The sequence below is a fragment of the Leptopilina boulardi genome, unplaced genomic scaffold (assembly GCF_019393585.1).
Source record: "Leptopilina boulardi isolate dan_hultmark-lab unplaced genomic scaffold, ZJU_Lbou_2.1 LbouV2_370, whole genome shotgun sequence".
NCBI lineage: Eukaryota > Metazoa > Arthropoda > Insecta > Hymenoptera > Figitidae > Leptopilina > Leptopilina boulardi.
Window position 1 is genome coordinate 201,759 of NW_026137941.1, and position 26,761 is coordinate 228,519.

The 26,761-nt window shown below is 26.1% G+C and overlaps 6 protein-coding genes across 10 annotated transcripts; 5 read left to right on the forward strand and 1 right to left on the reverse strand.

Annotated features, from left to right (window-relative positions):
- The first annotated feature begins 123 nt into the window (after nt 1–123).
- LOC127287422 (tyrosine-protein kinase Abl) lies at nt 124–7,787 on the forward strand. 3 transcript variants are annotated; one of them, XM_051314346.1, is made up of 13 exons: nt 124–500; nt 1,378–1,528; nt 1,637–1,746; nt 1,879–2,177; nt 2,245–2,386; nt 2,478–2,608; nt 2,688–2,950; nt 3,030–3,457; nt 3,539–3,670; nt 3,733–3,868; nt 3,980–4,086; nt 4,701–4,903; nt 5,060–7,787. In XM_051314346.1, the coding sequence occupies exons 1-13, from the start codon at nt 374–376 to the stop codon at nt 7,058–7,060; spliced, it is 4,230 nt and encodes a 1,409-aa protein (XP_051170303.1). In that variant the 5' UTR covers nt 124–373; the 3' UTR covers nt 7,061–7,787. The 3 variants fall into 3 exon arrangements, with proteins under 3 accessions (XP_051170303.1, XP_051170304.1, XP_051170305.1); XM_051314347.1 differs by having other exon boundaries at nt 3,736–3,868; XM_051314348.1 differs by having other exon boundaries at nt 1,381–1,528.
- Nucleotides 7,788–8,517: 730 nt separating this feature from the next.
- LOC127287426 (uncharacterized oxidoreductase Mflv_4205-like) lies at nt 8,518–10,164 on the forward strand. The gene is made up of 6 exons (XM_051314356.1): nt 8,518–8,778; nt 8,874–9,050; nt 9,124–9,237; nt 9,306–9,683; nt 9,764–9,906; nt 9,999–10,164. Exons 1-6 carry the CDS (start codon nt 8,674–8,676, stop codon nt 10,060–10,062), a joined length of 981 nt encoding a protein of 326 aa, XP_051170313.1. The 5' UTR covers nt 8,518–8,673; the 3' UTR covers nt 10,063–10,164.
- Nucleotides 10,165–10,477: 313 nt separating this feature from the next.
- LOC127287428 (1,5-anhydro-D-fructose reductase-like) lies at nt 10,478–11,922 on the forward strand. Its single transcript, XM_051314359.1, has 4 exons — nt 10,478–10,637; nt 10,778–10,945; nt 11,042–11,158; nt 11,227–11,922. Exons 1-4 carry the CDS (start codon nt 10,569–10,571, stop codon nt 11,827–11,829), a joined length of 957 nt encoding a protein of 318 aa, XP_051170316.1. The 5' UTR covers nt 10,478–10,568; the 3' UTR covers nt 11,830–11,922.
- A 113-nt stretch (nt 11,923–12,035) lies between these two features.
- LOC127287427 (aldo-keto reductase family 1 member B1-like) lies at nt 12,036–13,652 on the forward strand. Its single transcript, XM_051314358.1, has 6 exons — nt 12,036–12,256; nt 12,315–12,482; nt 12,564–12,680; nt 12,753–13,163; nt 13,269–13,417; nt 13,499–13,652. The coding sequence occupies exons 1-6, from the start codon at nt 12,182–12,184 to the stop codon at nt 13,539–13,541; spliced, it is 963 nt and encodes a 320-aa protein (XP_051170315.1). The 5' UTR covers nt 12,036–12,181; the 3' UTR covers nt 13,542–13,652.
- A 310-nt stretch (nt 13,653–13,962) lies between these two features.
- On the forward strand, nt 13,963–18,237 carry LOC127287425 (F-box only protein 9). Its single transcript, XM_051314355.1, has 7 exons — nt 13,963–14,209; nt 14,763–14,972; nt 15,049–15,369; nt 15,488–15,651; nt 15,756–15,947; nt 16,045–16,291; nt 16,833–18,237. Exons 1-7 carry the CDS (start codon nt 14,207–14,209, stop codon nt 17,019–17,021), a joined length of 1,326 nt encoding a protein of 441 aa, XP_051170312.1. The 5' UTR covers nt 13,963–14,206; the 3' UTR covers nt 17,022–18,237.
- Nucleotides 18,238–18,251: 14 nt separating this feature from the next.
- Nucleotides 18,252–26,674, reverse strand: LOC127287429 (progestin and adipoQ receptor family member 4). Of its 3 annotated transcripts, none has more exons than XM_051314361.1 (7): nt 26,656–26,674; nt 23,698–24,342; nt 19,904–20,116; nt 19,579–19,682; nt 19,336–19,362; nt 18,674–18,811; nt 18,252–18,479 (listed from the first exon to the last, which is right to left on the reverse strand). In XM_051314361.1, exons 2-7 carry the CDS (start codon nt 23,888–23,890, stop codon nt 18,252–18,254), a joined length of 903 nt encoding a protein of 300 aa, XP_051170318.1. In that variant the 5' UTR covers nt 23,891–24,342; nt 26,656–26,674. The 3 variants fall into 3 exon arrangements, with proteins under 3 accessions (XP_051170318.1, XP_051170317.1, XP_051170319.1); XM_051314360.1 differs by lacking the exon at nt 26,656–26,674 and adding an exon at nt 24,943–25,062; XM_051314362.1 differs by lacking the exons at nt 19,336–19,362; nt 26,656–26,674 and adding an exon at nt 24,943–25,061.
- Between the last annotated feature and the right edge of the window lie 87 nt (nt 26,675–26,761).

The window sequence follows — 26,761 nt, forward strand, 5'->3', positions numbered from 1 at the left end:
CGTATTTGAAAATTACTATAAAATTATATTTAAAAGAAAGGAATAATAATATTAATAATAAAAAAAAAAAGTAGACCGGCTTTTCACTGTAATGTGCTGCCTCTATAATGTAATCGTTGAACTAAATAATCGACGTCAAAGCTGTCAAATATGGCGAGCTCAGCGCGATGTGATTGACATGTAAAAATGCGATTAGGGCCATTGTTGCCAGTGAATTCGTGATATTATAAAGCACCGCGTTGTGCTCGATAGAACTGATAATATGTAAGATTCTAAAGAAGCCGGAAGTTATCGATATGCGTTAAAAATTCGTCCTCGGCGTAATCGTAGCCGGGGGTGATATACATACAAGGGGAATGATAATTGGGGAATTATGGGTGCTCAACCGACTAAAGACAGAGTGATTCCTGCCGGGTCTGCTATTCGACAAACTCGGAAACAACCCAGGAATCCAAAGGACTCACGTATCATCGGATCAAATATTTTCACCGAGCACAGTGGTATTTGAATTTCTCGATTTTCCATTTTTTTTTTTTTTTTTACTTCTTTCTTTCTTTCTCGCCCCCCTTACCACCCTCCTATTATATTCCTTCTTGGTATTATATTCTGCTCCATTTTATTCTCATTCTTAATATATCATTTTTAATTAATTATCCATTCTTGTGCTATGCTTTTAATTTGGTAAAAATTTATTGAAATTAAATTGCGAAATAATTTTTTTTTTGCATTAATTTTGACATTATATGTATCTGATATTATTAGTCATTTTGTCAAAGAAATGATTTTATTTCCTTAATTGTATAATAATTATTGTTTTATATTCAGTTAATGAGTATATCTAATCAAATTTGGTTAACTTCCTTCTTTGTTCTATTTCATTTTATCTACTCCAGATGTGTGACTACTTCCAGTTTCACGATCTCCTGTTTATTATATTCGGTATAGAAAAAAAAAATGCTTTGTCGTACATTTGAGAGTTTTTCGATAATTTAATCAACTACGTCGAAATAATTTTAGTATCCTTCACCTTTCATGTTAATTGGTATCCATGAAAATGATTCTCTAATGCAATCGACGACAGGAAACTACTAATCTTGATATAAACGACATTATGCAATAAAAAAAATTATACCAAGACTACAAGAAATTATTTTGTAATCAATTTTTTTAACAAATAAATTTAATAATTTTTTGACTCTCTTTTTTTCAATTAATTTGTAATTTCAATTCGATATTTAATTAAATATTCGTAATTATTTAAAAATTCTACTGTTTGTAAATATTGTAATTTTTATTACAAATAGTTAAATAGAACATTAAACATTGAATTTGAGAAAAAAAAAATGATGTAAAATAATTGACTGAATTTTTTTTTAGAAGCCTTACTTCAGAGCAGACCTCTTCCTCACATTCCTGCATTACCAGAAGGTGATCCTCCAAGTTGCTCTAGTTTACAAACATATTCTCAACAATCGGGCCTTCAGCATGTCAATGTGCCCAGTGGTGGTCTTTTGGACGCTGCTAATAGGTTTGTAAACTTCTTTTTTTTTAATTAAAAAATAACATCTTTTAATTTAAAAATTAATATTAAAAGTTTAAAAAAATTAAATTGAAAAAAAATTCGTTTATATTCCAGATGGACGAGTAAAGAAAATCTTCTCGCTCAAGAAGAAGACGATCCACAATTATTCCTAGCGCTTTATGATTTTCAAGCCGGTGGAGAGAATCAACTTAGTTTGAAAAAGGGTACAGTAAATTTTCTTCCTTTTTTTTTTTAATTCCTAATAGGAAATTTTTCTTTCAAAAAAGAATTTATATAAAAATATATTAATAAAGATTACAATAAATAAATTTTTACAAATAAATTTTTTGTTCTAGGTGAACAAGTACGTATTCTCAGCTACAATAAAAGTGGTGAATGGTGCGAGGCACATTCAAGTGCCGGTCAAGTGGGCTGGGTTCCTTCTAATTATGTGACACCAGTGAATTCATTAGAGAAACATTCTTGGTATCATGGAAGAATATCGAGAAATGCCGCGGAATATTTATTAAGTTCGGGTATAAATGGAAGTTTTTTGGTTCGCGAATCAGAAAGTAGTCCAGGACAACGGAGTATTTCATTGCGTTACGAGGGTCGTGTTTATCATTATCGAATAAACGAAGACAACGAAGGAAAAGTAAGTAAAATTTATTTTTCCTTTTTTCAAATTTTGAAAATTAATTCCTTTTTCTTTTTTTAATCAGATGTTCGTGACAACTGAGAGTAAATTTAACACATTAGCAGAATTAGTTCATCATCATTCAATGTTGAGCGATGGATTAATAACACAACTTCTTTATCCTGCACCGAAACAAAATAAACCGACTGTCTTTCCATTAAGTCCTGGTAAAATTTTAATTCAAACAATAAAAATGAATATAAAGTAATAATAAATTTAAAAAACAGAAAATACAAATGTTTTTTTTTTTTTGTTTAGAACCCGACGAATGGGAAATTAATCGCACGGACATTGTAATGAGGCATAAATTAGGCGGCGGACAATATGGAGACGTATACGAAGCTGTTTGGAAGAGATATAACATGACAGTAGCTGTAAAAACATTAAAAGTGAGCTAAATTAATTTTTTTAATTTATTATCTGAATTTAATTTAAATATAATTTTAATTTGAATTTTTATTTCTTTAGGAGGATACAATGGCATTGAAAGACTTTTTAGAAGAAGCGGCAATAATGAAGGAAATGAAGCACAGGAATTTGGTACAATTAATAGGCGTTTGTACTAGAGAGCCACCTTTTTATATAATTACCGAATTTATGAGTAAAGGAAATCTTTTAGATTATTTACGCAATGAAAGTAAACATCAAATTAATGCCGTTGTTTTAATGCACATGGCCACACAAATTGCAAGTGGAATGAGTTACCTTGAAAGTCGAAATTTTATTCACAGGTATTAATCCGACTTTAATTATTTATTATAGAATTAAATATCAAAAAAAAAAATTAATTTTAATATTTTTTTTTTTCAGGGATTTAGCGGCGAGAAATTGTCTCGTGGGTGAAAATCATTTAGTAAAAGTGGCTGATTTTGGTCTAGCACGACTAATGAGAGATGATACCTATACAGCTCATGCCGGTGCAAAATTTCCAATAAAATGGACAGCGCCCGAAGGATTAGCTTATAATAAATTTTCAACAAAATCCGATGTTTGGGCATTTGGAATTTTACTTTGGGAAATTGCAACTTATGGAATGTCACCATATCCAGGTGTTGATCTCACGGATGTTTATCATATGTTGGAAAAAGGATATCGAATGGAATGTCCACCTGGTTGTCCGCCAAAAGTTTATGAATTAATGCGTCAATGTTGGCAATGGTCGGCTATGGAGCGACCAACATTTAAAGAAATTCATCATTCCCTTGAAAATATGTTTCAAGAATCTAGTATTACTGAAGGTTATATTCATATTTTCTATTTTTTTGCTTTCTATATTTCTATTTTGGTTTTTTTTTTTTTTGACAGTATTAAATTTTCAGAGGTGGAAAAACAATTACAAAGCGGTGGTGAAATTCCTTTGTTGGGATATAAAAAATCACAAACGGGAAGTACGGGAAATATTCATGGACTTGTATTAGTTTCCGATCAATTGCCATCTGGTTTGACTCAAGGTTTGTAAAAAAAAAAAAAATTTACTAAAATTAATTGAAATTAAAATCGAATTTTTAAATAGAAGGAGCCACTCCAGTTTCGAAATTAAGTACATTTATGGGCGGATTGTCAAGTAAAGGAAACAGTAATTCGGTGCAAATGCGACGATCGACAAATAAAAAAGGAAAACAAGCTCCTGCACCACCAAAGCGTACTAGGTAAGTATATACGTGCTTATTTTTTTTTTTCAAAAAATTTTTTCTTTATTTTCTAGTATTGTTGGTAATTTAAAATCAATAAATTTAACTGGCATGAATCGTTGTGTACAGCCTGCTATCGTCGTGCAGCTCTTTTCGCGATTCAGCCTACCAGGATCAAGAACAACAGAATGCCGATATTGGCACTGCGATACTCGACGATGGCACGGATATAAATGGTATAGATAATTTAGTTTAATTCGCATTTTCAAATAAACAAAAAAAAAAAAAAAAAGAAATAAAAATTTCGAGTCTATATATAGTAATGCACGAGCTGGTCTGCCTATTTTCTTTGAAAGTCTGCATCAGTTTTTATAATCGAACGAGATTGGGTCATTCTCCTGCTGGCCTTGATTTTATTATCAAGATACGTCGTGAATTGAATTATTTATCATAATATCATAAGGTAGGATCCAAAATAAATACTTTGATACGACGCAAGTCTCCCCTTATATCATCTTTTTTTTAATATTAAATTTAGATATAACTCTCTCTCTCTGCCGAGTAAAGACATGCATGTCATGTTATGCGTAGATAAAAAATTTAGCCTCCTTCCCTTGTAATATTAGATTTTATTTTCATTTCAATTTTTATTCATTTTTCATTAAAAAAGAAAAATAAAGTCTACATTATTCAAGCAGTGTTATGTGATTTCAACGAGAGGCAACGAGACGCGAACGGGAGAATGGCCCATTTACAAACGATTTTAGCGCGAAAAAAACACATTTTCATCACTCATTTCACAAATCACAATTATTATCAATTTTTTGACAAAAATTTGATGAATATTTAGGTATCACACGAGATATCATAACAATGGCGACACAATCAATAAATGCAGGAATTTGTGATGTGGATGACGATGGCGATGGCTCTCAAGAAACGGCAGAGACAAATTTCCCACCGCAACCGTCAACATCGCCTGAACCCGTACAGTGCAACCAAAAACAAATAAAAACGCGAACATATCCGCCTAAGGAAGTACCGCCTCAGAAGGTAGTCACTGTTTTACGAAACACAAAAAAAAAAAAAAGAGTCGAAATCGAATTTTTCTTAGCACTGCTTGAATAGGAAAATCTGAATTTTTTTTTTTGTAAAATATAAAAAAAAAATTTAATTAATTAATTTTTTCTTTTTCACCCTCTCTTCTAGTTGGTACACGTGGGAGCTTTAGAGGTGCAAAATGTTAAGAGGGCTATCAATCGTTATGGAACATTACCGAAGGGTGCACGAATTGGAGCATATCTTGAGTCACTTCGTCAAAGTGGAATGCCATCGAATCAACAAGATTCATCAACATTAACAACGGCCATTGAACAACATGAATTCACAAATCCAGGTGATATTTCACAACATCGTTCTTTATCGCCAAGGCAAAATAATCTTCGCAATCAACCGCAAATGACACGTAGTAATTCATCAAGTGGTGTGGTTAATACTTATCAACCACCAAATTCACCACGTAGTCGTGCAGTTGCGGCAAGAAAAAATAATAGTGAAAATGTTGGCTTAAAAACATTCCGCGTTAATAATACCTCAACATTTCGTACAGCAAGTCCCTCGCGACCAATTCAACCGACATTAGCCGATCTTGAATTTCCACCGCCACCGCCTTTAGATTTATCGCCACTTCATAATGATTCCTTTAATGTTAATGAACAATTTGATCTTCCCCCACCGATTTTGATCTCACCGAGTGGTAATAATTCATTGCTAAAAACTCTGAGTTCACCAATTGGTATGCGAAAAGTAAAAGACTGGAAATTTAAAGAGGAATCAAGTGAGGAGGAACGCAATAGCGATGTACAAAATGCTGAACCATCGGTGAAAGAAGCAAGTTCAAGATTTGGTGTTAGCTTAAGACGAAGGGAAGATACGATAACGGAGAAAAATTGTAAAACACCGGATTTATCATCAAGACAGAGAATAAAGGAACAAAGTCTCGAGACAAAAAATACATCACCACCTGAGGAATCCCCACCACCACCGCCTCCACCACCACCACCTAGTTCTAGTCTCGATACATTTAATTCAAAACCCGGTATGAAGGAAATGCTCGAATTAAAATTAATCAATGAGATAAAACAATCATCCGATAAAAAGCATACAAATATTAAAAAAGTCAGTTCTTCCAATAATGTCACATCCGTTCCACTTGATCCCGCATCACAATTACTTTCCGAATTATGCGCAACATTTAGCATGGATTCAAAACAACCAATACAAAATGAATATGCAATTGCAAATTTAAATCCACCCGATCAAGATTATGAGAAACCGATAGTTAAAGAAATTTCACCAATCGTTGAAATGAATGTTAATGCAGGATTTAAATTACTTAAAAAAGTTGACAAAAAACCACAAAAGGAAGAAAGTACCGATAGTCAAATAATTGATTTTAAAGCACGTTTAAGAAAGATCGATGCCGATGATAAAAATAAAAAAGAAGAAGGTCACGAATCACTTGAATCAATTGTTGAAGTTGAACAAGATGACAAAAGACGCAGTACAGGGAGTATAAGTAGTTTGAAAAAATTATGGGAAAATAAAGAAGCAGGTGGTGAAAATCAACCATTAAGTCCAAAATTAGGAGCACGTTCTGGCAATAAAGAAGATGAAGAATCACCTGAAGATCATAGTGGTGCTTCAACAAAAAGTTCAGGTAAAACAATATGGCCACCGATTGTGTCATCAATTAATGAAAGTGAAAAACCAATTGTACCGGCAAAACCAACAAAATCATTGGTGACAACTAATAAACCATCGATATATGCAACTCCAAATTGTAATAAATCACAGGACGATGATTTAGGAAACAAGAGTGACACCAAAGGAGCAAAGAACAATGTTATTGAGATTTCAAACGTGATTGATAATAGTATTATACATTTGAAGAGCAGCACAACAATAGTCATTGCAAGTTGGTTGCAGCTCTCTGACAAAGTTGGATTATTGCATGGTATGTGCGTTAATTTAACGGACACTTCAATATCGCCTCATGCAAAATTTCAATTTCGCGATTTACTCACACGTCTCGAGCTTCAGGCACGACAATTGAGAGCTGCCGGTACTCGCAATATTGCAGAGAATACAAGACTACTAAGTGATGTTCAAAATACGATAAAAGATGTTATCAATATGGTGCAAAGGTAAAAAATTGTTCGAAAAAAAGGGGAAAAATCAAAAACACAATCTCTTTCAAGAGATTCTCTTCCTGTGCATTTTTTTTTTTTTTTGTCCCAATTTTAATTATAGATTTTCGATTAATCATGGGACGTGAATTTTTAAATTCTAATTTGACACGATTTTAATAAATTTTTTTCATATCATTTTATAATAGAAAAGGAATGCTTTTTTTAAACTTATTTTTCTTCTATCGAATAATGAAATATTAATTTTTATTCATGAATTTGAAAATCAAAATCGATATTTCACTTCCTTTTCTTTTGGATTGAAAAAAAAACTTCTGTGTATTGTACAGGAGTCAGAGAGAGTCCCAAGAGAACTTTATACGAAACAAAATATGAATATCGCTTATTTATATATTATAAATACAAAATAGACAATATAAAACTTTTTTATATACATTGTATGAATCAGCGAGACAAGAAAAAAAAATACAAAAAAAAAACAAAAAAAAAATCACTGTAATTAAGCCAGGTTTTTAAGCGATGCACTCTTGAGAAATTTTTATATTCTTACAAAGTCTTATGTGTATGATAAGACTTAAGAGAGATTATTTTTGTCGTAGCCATTTTCCGAAGTGTGTACAGTTAATAACTACATTAAAAAAAAAAAAAGCAAAAAAAAAAAAAAAAAAAAATTGCAGCACTATCTTTTGTGGACTGCTTTTTACGAGAATTTGATTTTAACGCATGAATCATATCTCGATCTCTCATCCAATTCTTTTTACCTGTGATAAAACAAAAAAATGGCCATTTTTTTTCTTTCGTCAAACGTATATGAAAATTCCAATAGTAAATTATGAAAAATCGCATATTAAAGGAAAAAAAAAAACAATTCGAGAGATTCAACAGAAGAAAAAAATAAACAAGGAAGCGAACAATGAATGTATTATAGTAATTTTACGATTATTTATATTTGTATTTATTCTCAGTGTAAAATTGTCACTCGATCGCACTGATTCGCTATTATAAAACTTTAATATTGCTTTATATTATAAGAGTAAAAAATAAAAATCATTATTAAATTAAACAATCCAAAAAAACCAAAGAGAATTCTTGTTAAAGGCTAAATTTTTCATTCGATTGAAATTATTATTTAAAAAGTCTTCAGCATGAAATAGTTTTCATTTTGTTTTTTAAATAGTATTTTAAATCATGTCTAATTAAAATTAAAATTAAAATTAATATTGTTCTAATTTAATAAACAAAATTTTTTTGTATTTAAAAATTAATTGTAATTTTTCAAAAATATAAATTTAATTCTACAACTTAATTATTTTAAACTTATAATTTTATGATTTTTTTATATTAAATATAAATAAGCAATGAAATGATAAAATTTCGTTTGATAGAAATAAGTATTCATTCTGTTGTAAACAGTAAATAAATTATTGATATTCAATAGAGAATCAAGTAACATGAAACAAAAACATCAAATTGAAGGTGAAAAGTATATTATCTTTTAAAATTAATTTTATTAAAGTGGTCTTTCACAGTTCCTGATTGGCTTTGTAACTGAACAGAAAAATTTGGAAAGAAGTCATAAAGTATTGGATTAAAATTACAAAATTAAAAAAAAAAATGTTTCTTCATAAAGAAAGTACTTTAAAATTAAGATATAATGAAATGAAAATTCCAATTATTGGATATGATACCACATTTCATTTTATGTGTGTAAAAAAATATGTAAGTTTTATTTTAAATTATTAAGTAAAAATGAAAAATATTAAAATTATTTATATTAATTTATATTAATTTAATTATTAATTTAAAATAATTAGTTTCTAAATGAAGATGAACAAGTAAAAGCAGCCCTATCAGAAGCAATTGATGCTGGATATAGATTAATTTTTTGTGATCCACGTGTTAAGGGAAACGAAAGAGCAGTTGGAGAAGCTTTAAAGGAAAAATTGGAAGAGAAAAAAGTCCAGAGAGAGGAACTTTTTATCGTAACAAAGGTATTTTAATTTTAAATTTCTTTTTTTTTTTACAAAATTTTACTAAATAAAATTAAAATTTTGTTTTTTACAGGTTTATTTATCTCATACGACAGGTTTTGTTGAGGAATCAATTAAAAAATCTTTGGAAGCTTTACAATTGGATTATGTGGATATGCTTTTACTTTTTTGTCCTGTAGACAGTGATGTATGTAAAAGAAAATTAGAAATTTTTAATTAAAAACATTTTTTTTTTATTCACTTTAATTTATTTAGACTAAACCATATGGACCAGATTATACAGAAGCCTGGAGAGGAATGCAAAATTCATATTATAAAAAATATGCAAAATCACTTGGTTTATGTAATTTCACATCAAATAAAATAGAATGTATTTTAAAAATAGCAACAGTTAAACCAAGTGCAAATTTAATGAATTGTAATGTTTTTATGAATTGCAAGGACTTACGTAAATATTTGAAAAAACATAAAATTGTTTTACTCACAAATAATTTATATGGATCAGTTGGTATTGCATCTATTGATCCAGGACGGGAATCACCTGATAAAGTGCATCTTAATCAACTTGTGCCAATTAAAGAATTGTCGGAAAAATATAATAAAACAAATTGTCAAATTGCTATTCGTTATCTCGTAAGAATTTTTTAGAAATTTATCTGTTTAATTTTTTTTACCATTCATTTGTTAATTTAAAAATTTTTTATTTTTTTCAGCTTGAAATTGAAGCTGTGCCATTAGTAAAATCCGGCTTTGATTCAAGTATTCGAGCAAATATAGATGTATTTGATTTTAATCTAGATAAAAGTGAAATGAAAATGTTGAATGCAATTGACGATGGAAATTACGATCCAAGTTTGTAAGTAGAAAAATAATTATCAGATAGAATTTAAAAGAATATTTTTTTTTTTTTTGTTTCGATGAGTTTTTTTTTGTTTTTTTTTTTTTTAGGAAATTATATAACAAATACCCGGAAGACTATGCTTATATAGACTTATCTAATTTGAAGATTTGAATTTTATCAATTCATGTGACGATTGTTTTGCTGATAATTTCGCAAATAGTTTAAAATTATTTAAATACTGTAATAATGCGAATAAATGATTTCAAATTTTAATGTGAATTTTTTTTTTATTTTTTATTCATTTGCTAAACGGACTAAAAATAAAAAATTTGAGTAATTGTTACGTTAATTTATTTTATAGTAAATTAAATTCAGTATTAATGAAATATATAAATTAATAATTTTATAATTCAGGCATTACAAATAATGATTTTCATTTCCGTGTGTTTTTTTTCAAAAATTGCCATTTTTTATTTTAATATTATTGACATTAGATAAGAATATTTATTGGATTATTTGTTAATAATGCTTATTGAAATATCTAATACCGTTGATTATAGGGATTTAAAATTTTAAACGAGAAGAACGCGCAAACTCGAAGAATCGGAGTATATGTATATATATGGCGAGACAATAATGAACACAATAGTTGTTTATATTAGAAACGATAAGCAATAATGTTTTCAGTTAAATTAAACAATGGTTTGAAATGTCCTATTCTTGGACTTGGTACCTGGCAAGCATCTGTGAGTAATTTTTATTATTTTTTCTATAATTATAATTTTCCTCAATTTATTAAATTTAAATTTGAATATTTAAATATTTAAAAAAAAATACTAAAATAGAAAAGAAAATTTAATTTTTAAAAATTAAATTTAAAAAAAAGGATGATCAGAGTCTTGTGGAAAAAGCAATTAAAGAAGCTATTGATGCTGGCTATCGTCATTTCGATGCGGCTTGGATATATCATAATGAAGAAGAAGTAGGAAAAGCGATTCGAGAAAAAATTACAGAAGGAGCTGTTAAACGTGAAGAACTTTTTATTACATCAAAGGTAAACCATAAAATCATTATTAATTTTATAAATAAATTTCTAATAATTACAAATTCAAATAATTTAATAAAATAATAAATTTGAATTTTAATAAAGCTATGGAATACATTTCATAAAGAAGAACAAGTTGTTCCTGCATGTAAGGAATCATTGAAAAAACTTGGTCTCGATTATGTGGATTTATTTTTAATACATTGGCCTACCGCATATACGGTAAGAATAAAATAATAAATAAATTTATAAAATAGAAAATTACAATATTTTGTTTCTTTTTTTTTCAGTATGACGGCGATCATCATTATCATGTTGTTGATGCAAATGGAAAATCTCTAATTGAAAATACTGATTATACAGAAACATGGAAGGGAATGGAGGAATGTGTAAAACTTGGTTTAACAAAAAGTATTGGCGTGAGTAATTTTAATTCACAACAAATTGATCGTATTTTATCAATGGCAACAATTAAACCAGTTATCAATCAAGTTGAATGTCATTTGAATTTAAATCAAAAGAAATTGAGAATTTTTTGCGAAGAGAGAGGAATAAAATTAATGGCACACAGTCCTTTGGGTTCACCAAAAAGACCATGGGCACAACCTGGTGATCATCAAGTTGCACTTGAACAGCCAATAATTGTTAAATTAGCCAAAAAATATAAAAAAAGTCCCGCACAAATTATAATTAGATTTATGATTGACAATGGTGTTATTGTAATTCCAAAATCAAGTTCAAAAAATCGAATTATTGAAAATATTAATGTTTTTGATTTTCATCTTACAAGGGAGGAAATTAATGAAATTGAAAAATTGGATATTGGAGCACGTATATGTCCTGCACTTCAACGAAAAGATCATCCTGATTGGCCATTTAATATTGAATTTTAAAACAATTTTTTTTTTTTTATTCAATTTTACATTTTTCAAGTAGATAAGTTTATCTTTGTATAAACATTGAATAAAATATTTTTCAAAGTTAAATTTGACTTTGTATTTTGAAAATAAGCATTTTAAAATGAAAATTATAACCACGTGAATTATCTAGATAATTATTTAATGGAAAAATTGTGAATTAAAAAAAAATATATATATCAGTTGAGATATGAGATAAAGACTGAACTTACAAACACTAATTCAAGGTCAGTGAGTAATTGCATACGAAGAGAATCATACAAACGTGGAATCAATTTTAGATTATGCAATAAAACCTGTTTAGTCATTTTAGTCACAATTGTCAAGAATGGCAGCGAATAAAGTTACTCTCAATAATGGATTAGAATGCCCAGTTTTGGGCCTTGGTACTTGGCAATCTAAAGTAAGTAATAATAAAATAAATATTTTTTTTTTTTTTAATTTTATTAAAAATATTTTAGGATAATCCAGGAGTAGTTGAGCAAGCTATTCGAGATGCAATTGATTCGGGTTATCGGCACTTTGATTGCGCTTTCATTTATGGCAACGAGAAAGAAATTGGAAAAGCAATTCGTGAAAAAATTGCCGAAGGCGTTATAAAACGAGAGGATTTATTTATTGTCACTAAAGTTAAAAGAAATGCTGAATATATATATATTTTTTTTTCTATTGAAACAAAATAATAATAGTTTTGAAAATAATTTTTTCAGCTTTGGAATAATTCTCATAGACAAGAAAAAATTGTTCCTGCATGTAAACAATCGTTAAAAAATTTTGGACTCGATTATATTGATTTATATTTAATTCATTGGCCTACTGGATATAAAGTATAAAAAAAATATTTATTTACTTTAACAAACTAAATTTAAATTGTTTGAAAAATTATTTTAATTTTTCAGGATTTGGGTAAAGATTTATTTGGATTTGTTGATGAAAAAGGAAATTCATTAGAGGACAATGTGGATTTTATTGAAACATGGAAAGGAATGGAACAATGTTTTAAACTTGGCCTGACAAAAAGTATTGGCTTAAGTAATTTTAATTCTCAACAAATTGATAGAATATTATCAATTGCCAAAATTAAACCAGTGATAAATCAAATTGAATGTCATCCAAATTTGAATCAGAAAAAATTGATAAATTTTTGTAAAGAAAGAGATATTGCAATTACAGCTTATAGTCCATTGGGATCTCCAAAAAGATTATGGGCAAAACCTGATGATTCACAAGTTGCAATTGATCATCCAATAATTGCTAAAATTGGAGAAAAATATAAAAAAAGTCCCGCTCAAGTGGTTTTGAGATATTTGGTATCAAATTTTTCAAATAATTACAATATTAATAAATAAATTAAAATAATATAAAATATTTAAGATTTCATTTTCGAAAAGTTAATAATAAAATTATTTTCATAGATTGAAATTGGAACAATTCCAGTTCCAAAATCCAGTTCAAAAATGAGAATTGAGGAAAATATTAAAGTCTTTGATTTTAAATTAACGAGTGAGGAGATTAAAGAAATTGATAAATTAGATTCAGGATTGCGTGTATGTCCAGCATTAGAGTAAGTTAAATGAAAATTGCAAAAAATTTTACAATAATTAAATGAAATTGCTTTTTGAAATTTTTTTTCTTCTTTTTCCAGAATGAAAAATCACAAGGATTATCCGTTTAACATTGAATTCTAGCAAATTTTACAGGTTTTAGAAATTGAATTATCTTATCATCAATTATATAATATGTAGTGATATAATAATTTAAAAATAATAGATAATAAAGTACAAGATATTTCTCTTTTATTTAATCTCAAGTTATATAATTTAAAAATTTAGCGCGCAAATCCCAGCGCCATCTCAGTAGTTTATTCATAAACTAATTTTGTTTTTGTTTACCTGTTTATTTTGGATAACTTTGTGATTTTATTTATTTATATAAATATAATTCAATATAATTGAATATATTATTAGTAAGTAAAATAATAAATCATTTAGAACTATTTATTATTTAAAGAAACTTTCACTTTTTCCAAATTTATAACTATTTTCATTTTTAAATTTCTAACCTAAAATATTAATATTAATTTTATTTCAATAGTTGCGTCTTTAAATATGAATTTATTTTTGAATAACTAAACTTTAAACACTTTAAAACATAATTTTTAACTTAATATACGATTTTAAATTTGAATTTATAATTCGTTATATATACGTTACGTGTATTTTCTATATATACGGAAAGAAACCATGGCGGCTGTTTTGTTGGCGAAATTATATTTCCATTGTTTAGTGCGTTATTCCGACAGAGAATTTGTCTGTTGAGGTAATAATTTGAAAATTCGGATAATTAATAAACAATGGTAAGTTTGGAATAATAATTCATTGTTAATTTTCAATGACATTAATGATTTTTAATTCAAATATCTCAATGTTGAAATTCTAACCTCTAATGAAACTACGTATTTAAGAAATGTTTATTATAATTCAATTTGAATTCAATAAAAATTAATATTAAATTACTTTTTATTATTTTTACAATTATTTGACATAATTTAGCTACATATAAACTGTATTTACACTATTTATTCATTTGTTATTGTTATATGATTCAGAAACCAGCTGTGTATTTCAAACGAAATACATTACAAATATTACGTTGACAATTTTATATTTTTAAATTAATTTTAATTAGTTTAATTATCATAAGCTGTGAAAGATTATAAAATAAACAAATTTAAAATTCTTTAAATTTTTATAAAGAAGATAATTTTTCTGATGACATTGAGTTATTAATTTTTTTTTATAAACTTATAATTAAGCTATATTTAGAATCCATTTTGAAAATTATATAATTTTAGAAGTAAAAATATTAAAATTGTTTTATTGATACAATTTATTTTTTTTTATTTTTAGGAAAATCAAGATATTTCCAGCGATGAGGAAAGCGATGAACCGTCATCGTCATGTTTTCCGTCCAATAATGAAGACGCATTGAATTCATTTCGTGAGAAATGGCAACGTGAACTTGAATTATCACCGAAACGAGATTCGGTTAAAATTAAACTTAAAAAATCATTGAATTCAAGTATTTCTGAAGATGAGACTATTTCAATTGAGAATAAAGTATTTTAAAAATTTTCTTTTTCTAATAAAAATTTTTAATTGCAAGATAAAATTTCAATAATTATTTTAATTTTAGGCAAAACATCTTTTTTTAAAAGGTATTGAACATGAGCAAACGGGAAAATTATATGAAGCAATTCAATTTTATAAACGTGCAGTTCAATTAGTTCCCGATATTGAATTTCGTCTTTATGAATCAACTAAAATTAAACCTCAAAGATTTGAATCTGATGAAAGAATTCCGAGAGATGATGAAAATCACAGAGATGATAGAGAAGATGAACAAGAAGATACTGAAGATGATGATGATGATGAGGATAATTCCGATCTATTTTTTAAATTATCAAAAATTGTTAGTCGCAATCAACGCGTTTGTTTTCCACGTTTTGAGCAAAATGTAAGTATTTTTTTTTTTTTTAGTAATTAAATTGAAATTCAAGCAATTTTTGATAATTATTTCATTTTTCTTTTTTTTAATTCAGATTTGTAGAAAGTGAATTTTTAATTTTTCACAGGTAACACATATTTCAGCATTACCAATGGAAATTGTTCTCTATATTCTGCGATGGGTTGTTTCCTCAGAATTGGATTTACGATCCCTTGAAATGTTCTCTCGTGTTTGTCGTGGATTTTACATTTCGGCGCGTGATGCAGAAATTTGGAGATTGGCTTGTGTTCGGTTCGTTTTGCATTTTAATTTAAATTTCTAACAATTTCTAAAAATTAAATATTTTTAAAGTTAACATTTAAATCTAATTTTATATTTTTATCACTTTAATTTAGAGTCTGGGGCGTGAATTGTGGAAAATTCGAACCGCAATATTTATCATGGCGAGATATGTATTTACAAAGACCAAGATTGAGATACAATGGATGTTACATAAGTAAAACAACTTATCTACGACATGGGGAAAATAGTTTTCAAGATCAATTTTACAGGCCATGGCATCTTATCGAATATTTCAGATATTTAAGGTAAATTACGATTTTAAAATAAATGAAGCTTGACTAAAATAAGAAATTGAATAACTTTTTTTTTTTTTTTTAAATTTTTGAAAATTTATTTCCGTAGATTTTTTCCCGAGGGTAGAGTTTTAATGTTGACATCAACTGATGAGGCTCAAATTTGTGTAAATTCATTAAAATCACGAACACCACGCAATTCATCGATATTAATTGGTCACTATCGTCTAAGGGATAATTTGGTGACGCTCATTTTAAAAAAACAAGAACACAAAACAAATAATAATAATAACAATGTATATAGACGTAAAAGGAGAGAAATTTCACACGACAGCGGAGAACAAACATTTCACGCTGTAAGTATATTAATTGATTTATTAATTGAATAATTCTCTCTACAATAATAATAATAATTAAAGTTTTTCGCATATTTTTCTAAATTTCATAATTTAAACTCTTTCAACTATTTACAAATATTATTATTATGATGTTTCCATTTCTTTTTTTTTAAGTACAACATATGGGGTTCTTTTTTCATTTATATTGAAATGTTTTCAAAATTTTTTTTTTTTTATTTGAAAATATTTCAATTTCATGATTGTCGATTTATTCTTCAAAATTCCTCTTCGAGTTTCTTTTTCTTTTTCACTATTTATAAACTTTGAAAAGTTTAATAGAACGCTTGAAAAAATTGTTTTAAACAATTTTTTTTTGTTTTCTACTTTCTTAAAAACTATTTAAAATTTTCTATTGATATTATTGTTTTTGTCAAAATTGTATAATACTAAGATATTAAATAGAATATATATACCTTTTTTTTAAAATTGAAATTTATAAACTATGAATGAATTTTCTTTTTCTATCAATAGAAAATTGAATGAATTTCTACAATTTCAGGAATTTGAAATTCAAAATTATCATAAGAAAGTGAATTCGCAGTTAAACTGGCTCACCTACAATATTTATACGAAATACAAAAATGGCGAAGAGGTACAAACTCGCTTGAATCTTGGAATGCGTTATCCTTCATTTCGATTTAGTCGAGTTAAAAGTTACACCCAGGAAAGCGAAGCTCCCTTGCAGTAAGCGTATGAAAAATTAACAATATTCTTAAAAATCTTATTATTATTATTATTATTATTAATAATATTATTACTATTATTAGTATTATTATTATTATTATAAATCATCGACATCGTATCTGTGGCCTATTGAAACGATTTTTTCGCTATTTATGTTGTCGATATCGCATTGCGCAAATATTCAAATCACCGAAAACGGCTAGTTTTTTTTTAAAAAAATTGTTGAAAATTTGTTTCTATAAAGTGAATTTTAATACTAGTTAATTAACTGCAGATAATTTTATTTATATAATATATATATATATATTTATCTTTTTTAAGAATTAGAAATAGAAAGATGAATGTGGATAAAGTATATATATTTATTTGCAAATTAAGAGAATTAAATTTTTAAAAGATAGTTCGCGTTCGGTCTTTGATAAAAAATACATTTTTTTTTAAAAAAGGTGAAAAAAAACATAATTTTTCCCTTTTCTTAAATGGTATTTTAAAAAGAAATCACTACGAAAAGAAAATCGAATGGGTTTCAATATTTGAAACAAATTTTTATTTAAATATCCGAAAAATGAATTTCGGTGAGATAATATTTATAAATCAACTTTTTGGTATTATCTCGTTTTGTATATGTACATGATTTAAATAATGTGCCTGCAAGCATTAAAATAAAAACTTATTTTTTTGACGTGCTACAAAAAACACTTTTGAAAATCATGGTCCTACTTTTCAAAAATCGTCATATATTATTTATATATATATATTATTAATTATAACGTCGATGTAAAATTGCCATCATCTGAAAATATTCTCTCGATAATCATTCAACCGATATGTATATCAAACTTCAATTTTTTTTTAACACGTTCAATTTTTTATATTTTACTTTCTTAAGAAAGTATTTTTTCTATTATTAATTGAATTATTCAAATCGAACGTGTTTTTTTCATAATTATTATCATCATCAAACAGAATCCTTGCTCGAGTATCTCTCGTCAATTTTGTTGTTATAATTTCCTAGATTAATATTATTATTATTTTTAATCTACTTTTAGTTATGGACTTAGTTTTTTTTTTCTTTTTAATATTGCAATCAACGTGAAATTTTTCTGCTAGTAAGGAATAGTTTTTCTGGCGTTATACTGTTTTTTTTTTTTTTTTTCTTTGCGAGAGGTACGTCGTCGAAGGAGGCTAAGCGGTTTTTTTTTTTTATTTATTTTGAGAAATCACAGCAATTAGATCACAGTTCCTCGTGGATGGATGGGATGAAATTAGGAACCGAGCACGATGTCGGATCGGACATCCACGTCAAATCCTGAATGGTCGCTTCGTGCATTGAACATACTGCCAAAACAACTAAAACGTGCATTATATTATGGGAATTGAAAACCAAATCTAAACTGCCAGGAAGCCATTTTTCTGGAACGCGAAGTGCTCCTATTATACCACCAATCACAGCCACCACGTCCTGAAATTAAAAAAAAAATTAATTAAATTATCAATAGAGAAAATAAATTACTAATTATTTTAGTATTTATTTCTATATTGATATAGTTAATTATTAAAAATTTTTAATTAAATTAGTAATTAATTATTAATTAAAATTTATTTATCGAAATTTTTTTATTATTTGTTTTTGTTTTATTTTATATATTTCAGTACTTGTAAGATGACGTGCTTCATTGCGTCAGGACTTCCACCACCAATACCATAACATCTTAAACTCAATACCAACAATCTCATTCCCAATGGAGGAATAAAACAGAGACGTCTTTGCCATGGAGATTTTGCGACCATCGCCTATAATTATTTTAACACTTAAATATTAACATTTTTCTCATAAATTTGTTAATGATTCTTTAGTGTTTTTTTTTCAGTGTAAGTGAAATTTTTTTTTTTTTTTTAAAGAACCGTTTTTGAAATATGTTTGACAATGATTACCATTCAGTGAGTTCAATTTTTCGACCATCAATTATCAAATGAATCTTTTTTTTAAAGAATTTTAATGTTCTTTTATACATTATTCTTATTTCATTAGATTATTATTAATTGTTGTTCGAAATATTAGTGCAATAGTTTTTTTTTTCAACAACAAAGCCCTGTTAACATTAATTGGAAAACAAAGTAATCTAATTGTAAATTATAAATTTATAAATATATTTTATAAATTTATAATTTTTATATCAATTTTGAATTAACATCAATTTAATTTGATTCAAACAATGAATTTGAAAATAATTTTATTAAGAAATTCATTTTAAAAATGGAATATTATAAATTCATTGTTTTGTCAAATAAGACACCTAATGGAAAAACAAATCTACCTTATCGGAACAGAAAAGATTTAGCAGCTGAAACCAGAAAGCAAACAGTGTTTATTTTAATAAAAGTTGCTTTTTTCAATTTTTCTGTAAAGAATAGATTTTTAGAAAATTTTTTTTTGTAAAATATAAGCTTTATTTTAATCGGTGATATAATTATGTAAATGATTTTTTTGTTAATTGTGATTAAATTTTATTTTCTTGTGTCCTTTTTTTTCAGAAATGTGGAAAAAAAAATAAACTTACTTTCCATAGGCCCAATAAACTAAGGAAGCAATAGATTGAGACGCAACAATACTGAAGAAAAACTGATGAGCAATGCACAGAAGTTACTATCATCGGCAGGGCTCCTAAAAAAAAGTAAAAAAAAAAATCATTAGAAAATTAAAAAAGAAAAAAAATCATCAGAAGAAGAAAATTTTAGTTTTAATTATGAATTTTTCGTTATTTTTGTTATTAATTTTAGTTATTATTTTTTTTCAGAATTTCTCCAAAAAAAACCAATAAAATAATAAAGAAATTAAGAATTGAGAATGAATTTTGGAAAATTTTTTATGAGAAAAATATTTACCAAAACTCTGACAGAGCCAAATGCCGAGCATATCTATTTTTAGTAATTTTCTGTAGACGTCCTCTCCATAATTCACGTTCATAAATACGTGATAAAGAAATGAGCCAATCCATGGACTTATTGCACCAATTAAATGGCATCCTGAAAGTGCACCTTGGGTCCTCCATGGAAGTGCATCCGGCACTGTTAGATAAATGTATAGAATCGCAAAACCTGCAATACATATTTTTTTATTGAGGTAAGAATATTATTTCCTTAGAATTTGTTTTTTTTTTCTGAAAGCTAAAAGAAAAAAGAATAGAACTTAAATTTAAAAAAAAGTCAAATAATGCAAACTCCTCGATACACGAATAATATAAAAAATTCAAAATCGTTCTAGATTTAAAAATAATACCGCTAAAACTCATTGATTTTGTAGAGGTGACATACTTTTTATTTTCTGCTACATTTATTGATTTTCCCACTTTTTTTTTGCATTGATTTTCCTTTTTTTTTAATATATTGATAACTTCTAGTATTTATATAAAGTGTCATTTCTCTGAAGTTTAGAATATTTTCTTTTATACAAAAATTTTATTATCGAATTTAAAATTTTTGAATTTAGTTTCATTTTTTCTTTTTTTTCTGGCTTAAATTATTTTCTTTTATAAAATGTTTTTGCTAATAATTTATTTCTTCAATTATATTTAGTTGTATTAAATCGTAAATTAATTTTAATATCAAATTTAGATAATTTTTTTTTTAATGAAAAATATTTCCTTTTTTTATATTTTAAAATATCACTAATCGCAATTGAATAAATCTTGGATTTTTATTTTGCAATACTAAGTGACCTACTTTCTATTATGGTTATTGATAAGTTCAACCTACGTTAATTTTTTATTAACATATATTTTATAATCGGAATTCATAATTAATTGATACTCCAACTTGTGATCGATTAACAAATTTATTTTTTATTACTGCTATTTATTAATTTTGTTGAAATTTTTTTTTTTCCCTAAAGAATATTTTTCCGATTTTAAAAAAATCCAATTAAAAAAATCATTGCCAAATAATTACTTTAAAAAAGGAATACAATCGAATTATATTAAATAAAATTGAAGAAATTAATAACAAAATTGTCTATTTAGAAATAAAAAAAAATTTATTTATTTAGTTTATTTCAATTTTATTGAAGAAAATAATTTAAATACCGCGATAAAGAAAAAAAGCATTTATTTTTATTATTAGATAAAGTGTGAAATTTCTAATTCGTGGGGAGGAAAAATTTAATTCAAAAATTCTTTAAATGCAATTATTTCTTTTTTTTTTATTATTATTTAAAGAGAAAAGGAAATGGAGATCTTTTTTATCCTTGACTTTGACAGTTGGTCGTAAGTCGTGACTTAACTGGTGAATATAATCACTAACAGGGGCTTCCTCTTTTATCGATTACTTCTTCATTGCACTGCAATGCGTTTCCTCTTACTACTGAGGCTGCGGGAATTTCTCGAAAAAAAATTAACCTGGAGGTTGTGAACCTTGACCCTAATCCTTTTCGACACTTTTTAATATTCTACTAAAAAAAAAAAAAACAATTCAATTTTCTTCTTAATATTATCTAAACAATATTTATGCTTATTTTTACTGTTATCGCGCTATATGATTATACAAAACAAGTATTAAAAAATATTAAAATAAAAATTCATTTTTTTTTTAATTTGAAAAAATTTAATATTGAACGTTTATTATTTTAATTAATCTTTTTTTTAGACTTTTCATTTTAGAAAAAAATGAAATTTAAAAAATGCTCGTTTTATTCTGTAATTATTAAAAAAAAATTCATAGTTTTGTAAAATAATAAAAAAAAAAAAATTGAAGAACGCTCATTGTAAAATTTTTATTCATGGTTTTTGTAATGCAAATTTTTTTTTTCCTTTTTTTTAATACTTGTGTTTGGAATAATTTTTTCATGAACCAAGAGAGGAGATGATTTCTTTTTAAAGTAGAAACTCTTGGACCAAATCGATTTCTCCCAAGAGGAGATGATATGATGCCAAGATCAACTTGAAGCATTTTGAGTGCCTCTTTTGAGATTGGCCAATCTATATGCCCTGCAGAAAAATCTTGAATTGTTGATTATATCTCTCTCTCTTGATATTTTGAGAAAAGAAACCCTCTTATAATTGTACTTTTCAACGGAATTTTAATTTTTTAAATTTTTTTAGTTTACGAAAAAAAAATTAAAATTTATTTTAATTTCAAAAAAAAAAAAAAAAATTCATAGAAAAAAAGGGTGAAATATTTGGAGTTTAATTTTTTTCACGTATTTGATTCATTAGGCATTTTTTTTTTATTTTCTTTTTTTGAATTAAAATTCAAAACGAATCACTCTATATAGGAGGGAGAACATAAATCCCCCCTTGAATCTGAGTTAATGAACATTTCAAGATTTATGATGCTATGATCGACTTGATATATGTGTCGCCTTGAAAGTAATTTAAATTTATGAGAATATCATTTTGCTGGACAAAATTTTGTTAGTAAAACTTAATTAACAATTTAATTTTTTAATTTTTAGAGTTTTTTTACGATTTTGAAAAAAAATTCCTAATTTAATTAATTAATTTATAATTAGGTAAAAACATATTTTAAAATATAAAAAATTTTGTTGAATAATAAAAAATATTAAAATTAAAATAATGGAGAAATCTTTCGAAATTAGAGTTCAGTTAGATATTTATTGTAATTACTCTCCCATTATGTATAGAGTAATTATTAACGTATTTATAAAAAATTAAATTGCTTCCTTTGACGTGTCTAGAGTGTGATGTTACTATTTTCTAAAAACTCTCATCTATTTTTCAAAGTAACCTTTAGTTTTTGTTCTTGTATAAAAGATGAGATGAATTCAACGCCCTACTTTTGGAGTATTTCTAAAAAAAAATGATGATACATAAAGGACAAATTTCACAAAGAAAGCAGTGAAATTCTATAATTAAACTTTTTTTTTTGTCTAATAAATTGCGAATATTTCAATGTTAAAAAAAAAATTTCTTTTAAAAAAAAAGAATTTTTTTTTTTAAAGAAAATTATTATTTTGATTTTTTAAAAAATAAATTTAAAAATATTTTCTCTGTAAATTTATGCCAGATAAGAATTTGCATTGTTATAATCAAAAGTTAAGTTTCCAAGTAGAATAGCGATATTTTAATCAGACATGAAAAGAGCTTTCAGGAGAGAGAAAGCAGTTTTGATGGAGACAAGTGTGATTTCCCCAGTGGAAGTGTATAGTTTCAGTCAGCCGTATAAGAAGAGAATTTAATTTGTAATGAATAGAGGGAGAGAGAATCATTATCCAATTTTCATTATCAGAATTTCTAATTTTCATTTCATTAAGTAACTTTTATAATTTTTTTAATTTTTAGATAAAAATTGTTTTTAAAATTTATTTTTTTTTTTAATTGAAAATTTATTTATTTTTTTGCTTCTTTATTAAATGCGTGACTTGTAAAGTTTTTTAATTGCCGACAATCCTGACATACAAATAGATTGTGTAATTTATTCTTTGTGTCCACATTCCTTACATAATAAGATTTTTTTTTGACTGATTTCTTTCTTTTTTTTGCAGAAAACAAGAATGAAAACTCTTTTCAAAAGCTCAGCGTGAGAATCCAACGGAATATATATGAGAATTTGACAGAAAAAAAAAATGATTAATTTTTTCTGATGAAGATGGAAAAAAATGGAAGAACAAGTGAGAAAGAGAAAAATAAGAGAAAAAATTTTTTTCCAGATGACAATCGACTCACCGTGGGTCAAAATATTGACAGTCTCATTGTGGAAGAAGAAAATGCTGCGAACACAATTTGTCGGGGTCATAAGTGGTCTGTATCCGCTTCTAATATGGGGATTAAATTGCAGATGTTTTGGCATTTCTTCCCAACATTTGAGCAGGACCTGATTTTTTGAATTTTGTTTTTGGTCCTGCTCATTTGACTCCATTCTGTATTTCCCATTCTCCTTAACATCAACAATTAATGATGAATTGTCTTTTTCGTTTCTAGGATCAAATTGGATCACCTGAGTTGATAATTGATCCGCATTGTGCGATTGCAGTTCACTGACGCCCGACGTCGTTGTCGCTTCGCGTGTGACAAATTAATTTGTTCTGAAATTAATTTTTTTTTTTTTTTTGTATAATGATGGAGCGTGATGTTGGAGTGGAAATTAGAGAAAAAAATGAGTCCTATAATGATGAACACGAAAGGATTTTTCTTTTTGGAAGTCGAGAGAAAAAAGAAAATATCCCCGGGACAAAATTATTTTTCTCTCTTTTTTTGACTTCCGCACCCTTCCGCAGCCACGGTCACTCTGCGCCTCCGCAAAACCACTGACGGAGGCCGTGACTCCACACTCCCTCGTTATCTTTCTCTCTCTAGCAAACGCTCGTGTTTCTGCAAAAAGTTCAGCGCAGGACTGTTAAGAAAGGTATTTGACTCGATACTCGAAATCGGCCAATTTCAAACTATAACAAAATCATTTCATTCTCTGCCAACATTTTTATTTCAACTATAGAATGGAAAGAAAAAATTATTCGAAACAAATACTGAATAAACAAAAATTGTTTATTTAATAAAAATAGGAAATTAAATAATTTTTCTAATCAGTGACATTATTTTTCTACAATCAATTCAGTATTTGATTCATTTAATTCTTTTTTTTTCAATGTTGGAAAAAAATGGAACGTTTAACATCAAAACGATTATAGAAGTCCTTCAAAGATTTCTAAAATTGCTCTGATTCAAATTCATAAAAAAAAGGTTAATACTTTTGAATTTTAAGAATAAATGTCGATTTTTAAAATCAAAATATTTCAAATATAATAAATTTTCAAATATGTAGTAATAATAATTTTTCAAAATTAATCACTAAAATAATTTTAAAAAGAAGTTTTAAACAAAAAAAGATTTGACACACAGAAAAAATTGAATAAAAAACAAGTGACAATAATTCTTATAATTAATTTAATTATTTAATTTTTTTTTTTGACTTACCTCCTCACCTGAGGAATTGAAAAGTAATTTATAAACGATTGAAAATTTAAAAAAAAAAAATTTTTATCCAAGTTGGAAATAGTTAAATTTTTTCCATAAAGTTTGCAGTTATATATATACCTTTCTAAGAACTAGAATTACTTTTGTTTCCAGTTTTTTATCACTTTATTTTTTTCCCGAAACGATATTTAAACTATTTATAAAAAAACATATTTTCTTTATTCATTTTTATCGTATTGAATTTACATATTAATTATAGATAAACAAAATATATTTTATTGCGAATATTTGCAAATATAGGTTTTTTTTTATTTATCATTTTTAATAACCATTGTCGTGTCATCTATCAGTTTCTTTAATCAATATATTAAAAAAAAATAATTTAAATGAACTTGAAACAAATAGAATTATTTAAAAGAAAATGTTTTAAATGTTATATAAATATTTAATTTTTATGTATGTATATTGGAGATAATAATATTATATCTATAATATAGATGTATAAATAATATATATATATATATATATATATTCCATTTGGAGTATTTTAAAATATTTGAAAAATATCTTAAATTCCTTTTTGAAATATTTTGATTTAAAAATAGTTAAATTAAATTTTTTTTTTGAAATAAATCAGCAATAAGTTAATGATCACTTTTTTAAAATTTATTTTTCACTACTGAATCTGTTTTCATTTTGTTATTATTTTTTTGGTATTACTATTTTATAGTAATAATCAATCTTTGTTTTCTCTAGACAAAAAAACTTCCAATATTTTCAATTAATTTTCAAATAATTTCTTTGTGAGAAAATTTTTAAAAATCTTTAGAATTGAAAAAAATTAAAAAAAAATTTTTAATTACAGTAATTTAATTGCCATTTTGTTATTTAAATTTTGTTTCTAAAATTTGAGACACTGAAATTTTTAAAAATCGTGTTACAATTAAAAAATGGAAATAAATTCAAAATTATCATTTTTTTCATAATAGAATTGCAGTAAAACCACATGATAATAAAAAATAAATTACATAAATTTTGAAAAAGGTCATTGAACAAATTTTTTCCTATCTTATCTTATCAGAAATGATTTTTAATTAACATCTTAATTAACAATATAGATATTTTCCTATATACAATTTCTTGATTTCTAATTTGACCTTACAATGTTCTAAAACAATTATCTACCTTGAAAAATGAATGACCTTTATAACTCAAAAAAAAAAGAAAGAAAAAAAAAATTATAAAATTGACAATAGTCTTATATGTTATTCTTTATAATGATTAGAAATTTTAATAACTAGTCTGAAGTCAAAGAGCATTACATGATTATGGTAAAGACCTAAGTAGCAATTGTGTATGAGCTCGTTTATAAATACCGGACACAAGGAAAGATAATGATAAGTTTCATTTAGTGAATATACACTGATACACAGTTATACATGTGGTTTTGCAACGCGATTTACGAAACTATAATCTAAAAAAAAAAAAAAACAATAGTTTTTTGTGCAATTATCACTTTACACTGATTTAATTAAAACATTATTTTATTTTTTCTAAATGAAAATGTTAATTCAAAAAATTTTTTATTATAAATAAAATTAAAATTGTAAATAATGGAACAAAGGTCAAAGATAATTTAAATTAAAAATCATTTAGAAAATAAGATAAAAATTAATTTTCGATAAATAATTTGTATATTGTGAAAAATGTTACAGATGAACGTGGGATTTTTTTTTCAAGAAATTAATTATGCAAATCCAATCAAGAGGCAATCGCGAAGATGTTTGATTGATAACTAGTAGCAGTTGTGTATTTTTTA

Coding starts and splice junctions, on each gene's coding strand:
- LOC127287425 (XM_051314355.1), top strand. Junction 15,370..15,487: donor TTCCACGTTTTGAGCAAAAT/GTAAGTATTTTT, acceptor AATTTTTCACAG/GTAACACATATTTCAGCATT. Junction 16,292..16,832: donor GAGAACAAACATTTCACGCT/GTAAGTATATTA, acceptor CTACAATTTCAG/GAATTTGAAATTCAAAATTA.
- LOC127287422 (XM_051314346.1), top strand. CDS start 374: ATGGGTGCTCAACCGACTAAAGACAGAGTGATTCCTGCCGGGTCTGCT. Junction 3,458..3,538: donor AGAATCTAGTATTACTGAAG/GTTATATTCATA, acceptor TTAAATTTTCAG/AGGTGGAAAAACAATTACAA. Junction 4,087..4,700: donor CGATGGCACGGATATAAATG/GTATAGATAATT, acceptor ATGAATATTTAG/GTATCACACGAGATATCATA.
- LOC127287429 (XM_051314361.1), bottom strand. CDS start 23,890: ATGGAGTCAAATGAGCAGGACCAAAAACAAAATTCAAAAAATCAGGTC. Junction 20,117..23,697: donor TGTCAATATTTTGACCCACG/GTGAGTCGATTG, acceptor TATGTATTGCAG/GTTTTGCGATTCTATACATT. Junction 19,363..19,578: donor GTTTATTGGGCCTATGGAAA/GTAAGTTTATTT, acceptor TTCTGGTTTCAG/CTGCTAAATCTTTTCTGTTC.
- LOC127287426 (XM_051314356.1), top strand. CDS start 8,674: ATGTTTCTTCATAAAGAAAGTACTTTAAAATTAAGATATAATGAAATG. Junction 8,779..8,873: donor TTATGTGTGTAAAAAAATAT/GTAAGTTTTATT, acceptor TAAAATAATTAG/TTTCTAAATGAAGATGAACA. Junction 9,684..9,763: donor AAATTGCTATTCGTTATCTC/GTAAGAATTTTT, acceptor TATTTTTTTCAG/CTTGAAATTGAAGCTGTGCC.
- LOC127287427 (XM_051314358.1), top strand. CDS start 12,182: ATGGCAGCGAATAAAGTTACTCTCAATAATGGATTAGAATGCCCAGTT. Junction 12,257..12,314: donor TTGGTACTTGGCAATCTAAA/GTAAGTAATAAT, acceptor AAAATATTTTAG/GATAATCCAGGAGTAGTTGA. Junction 13,418..13,498: donor CGTGTATGTCCAGCATTAGA/GTAAGTTAAATG, acceptor TTCTTTTTCCAG/AATGAAAAATCACAAGGATT.
- LOC127287428 (XM_051314359.1), top strand. CDS start 10,569: ATGTTTTCAGTTAAATTAAACAATGGTTTGAAATGTCCTATTCTTGGA. Junction 10,638..10,777: donor TTGGTACCTGGCAAGCATCT/GTGAGTAATTTT, acceptor TTTAAAAAAAAG/GATGATCAGAGTCTTGTGGA. Junction 11,159..11,226: donor ATTGGCCTACCGCATATACG/GTAAGAATAAAA, acceptor TTTTTTTTTCAG/TATGACGGCGATCATCATTA.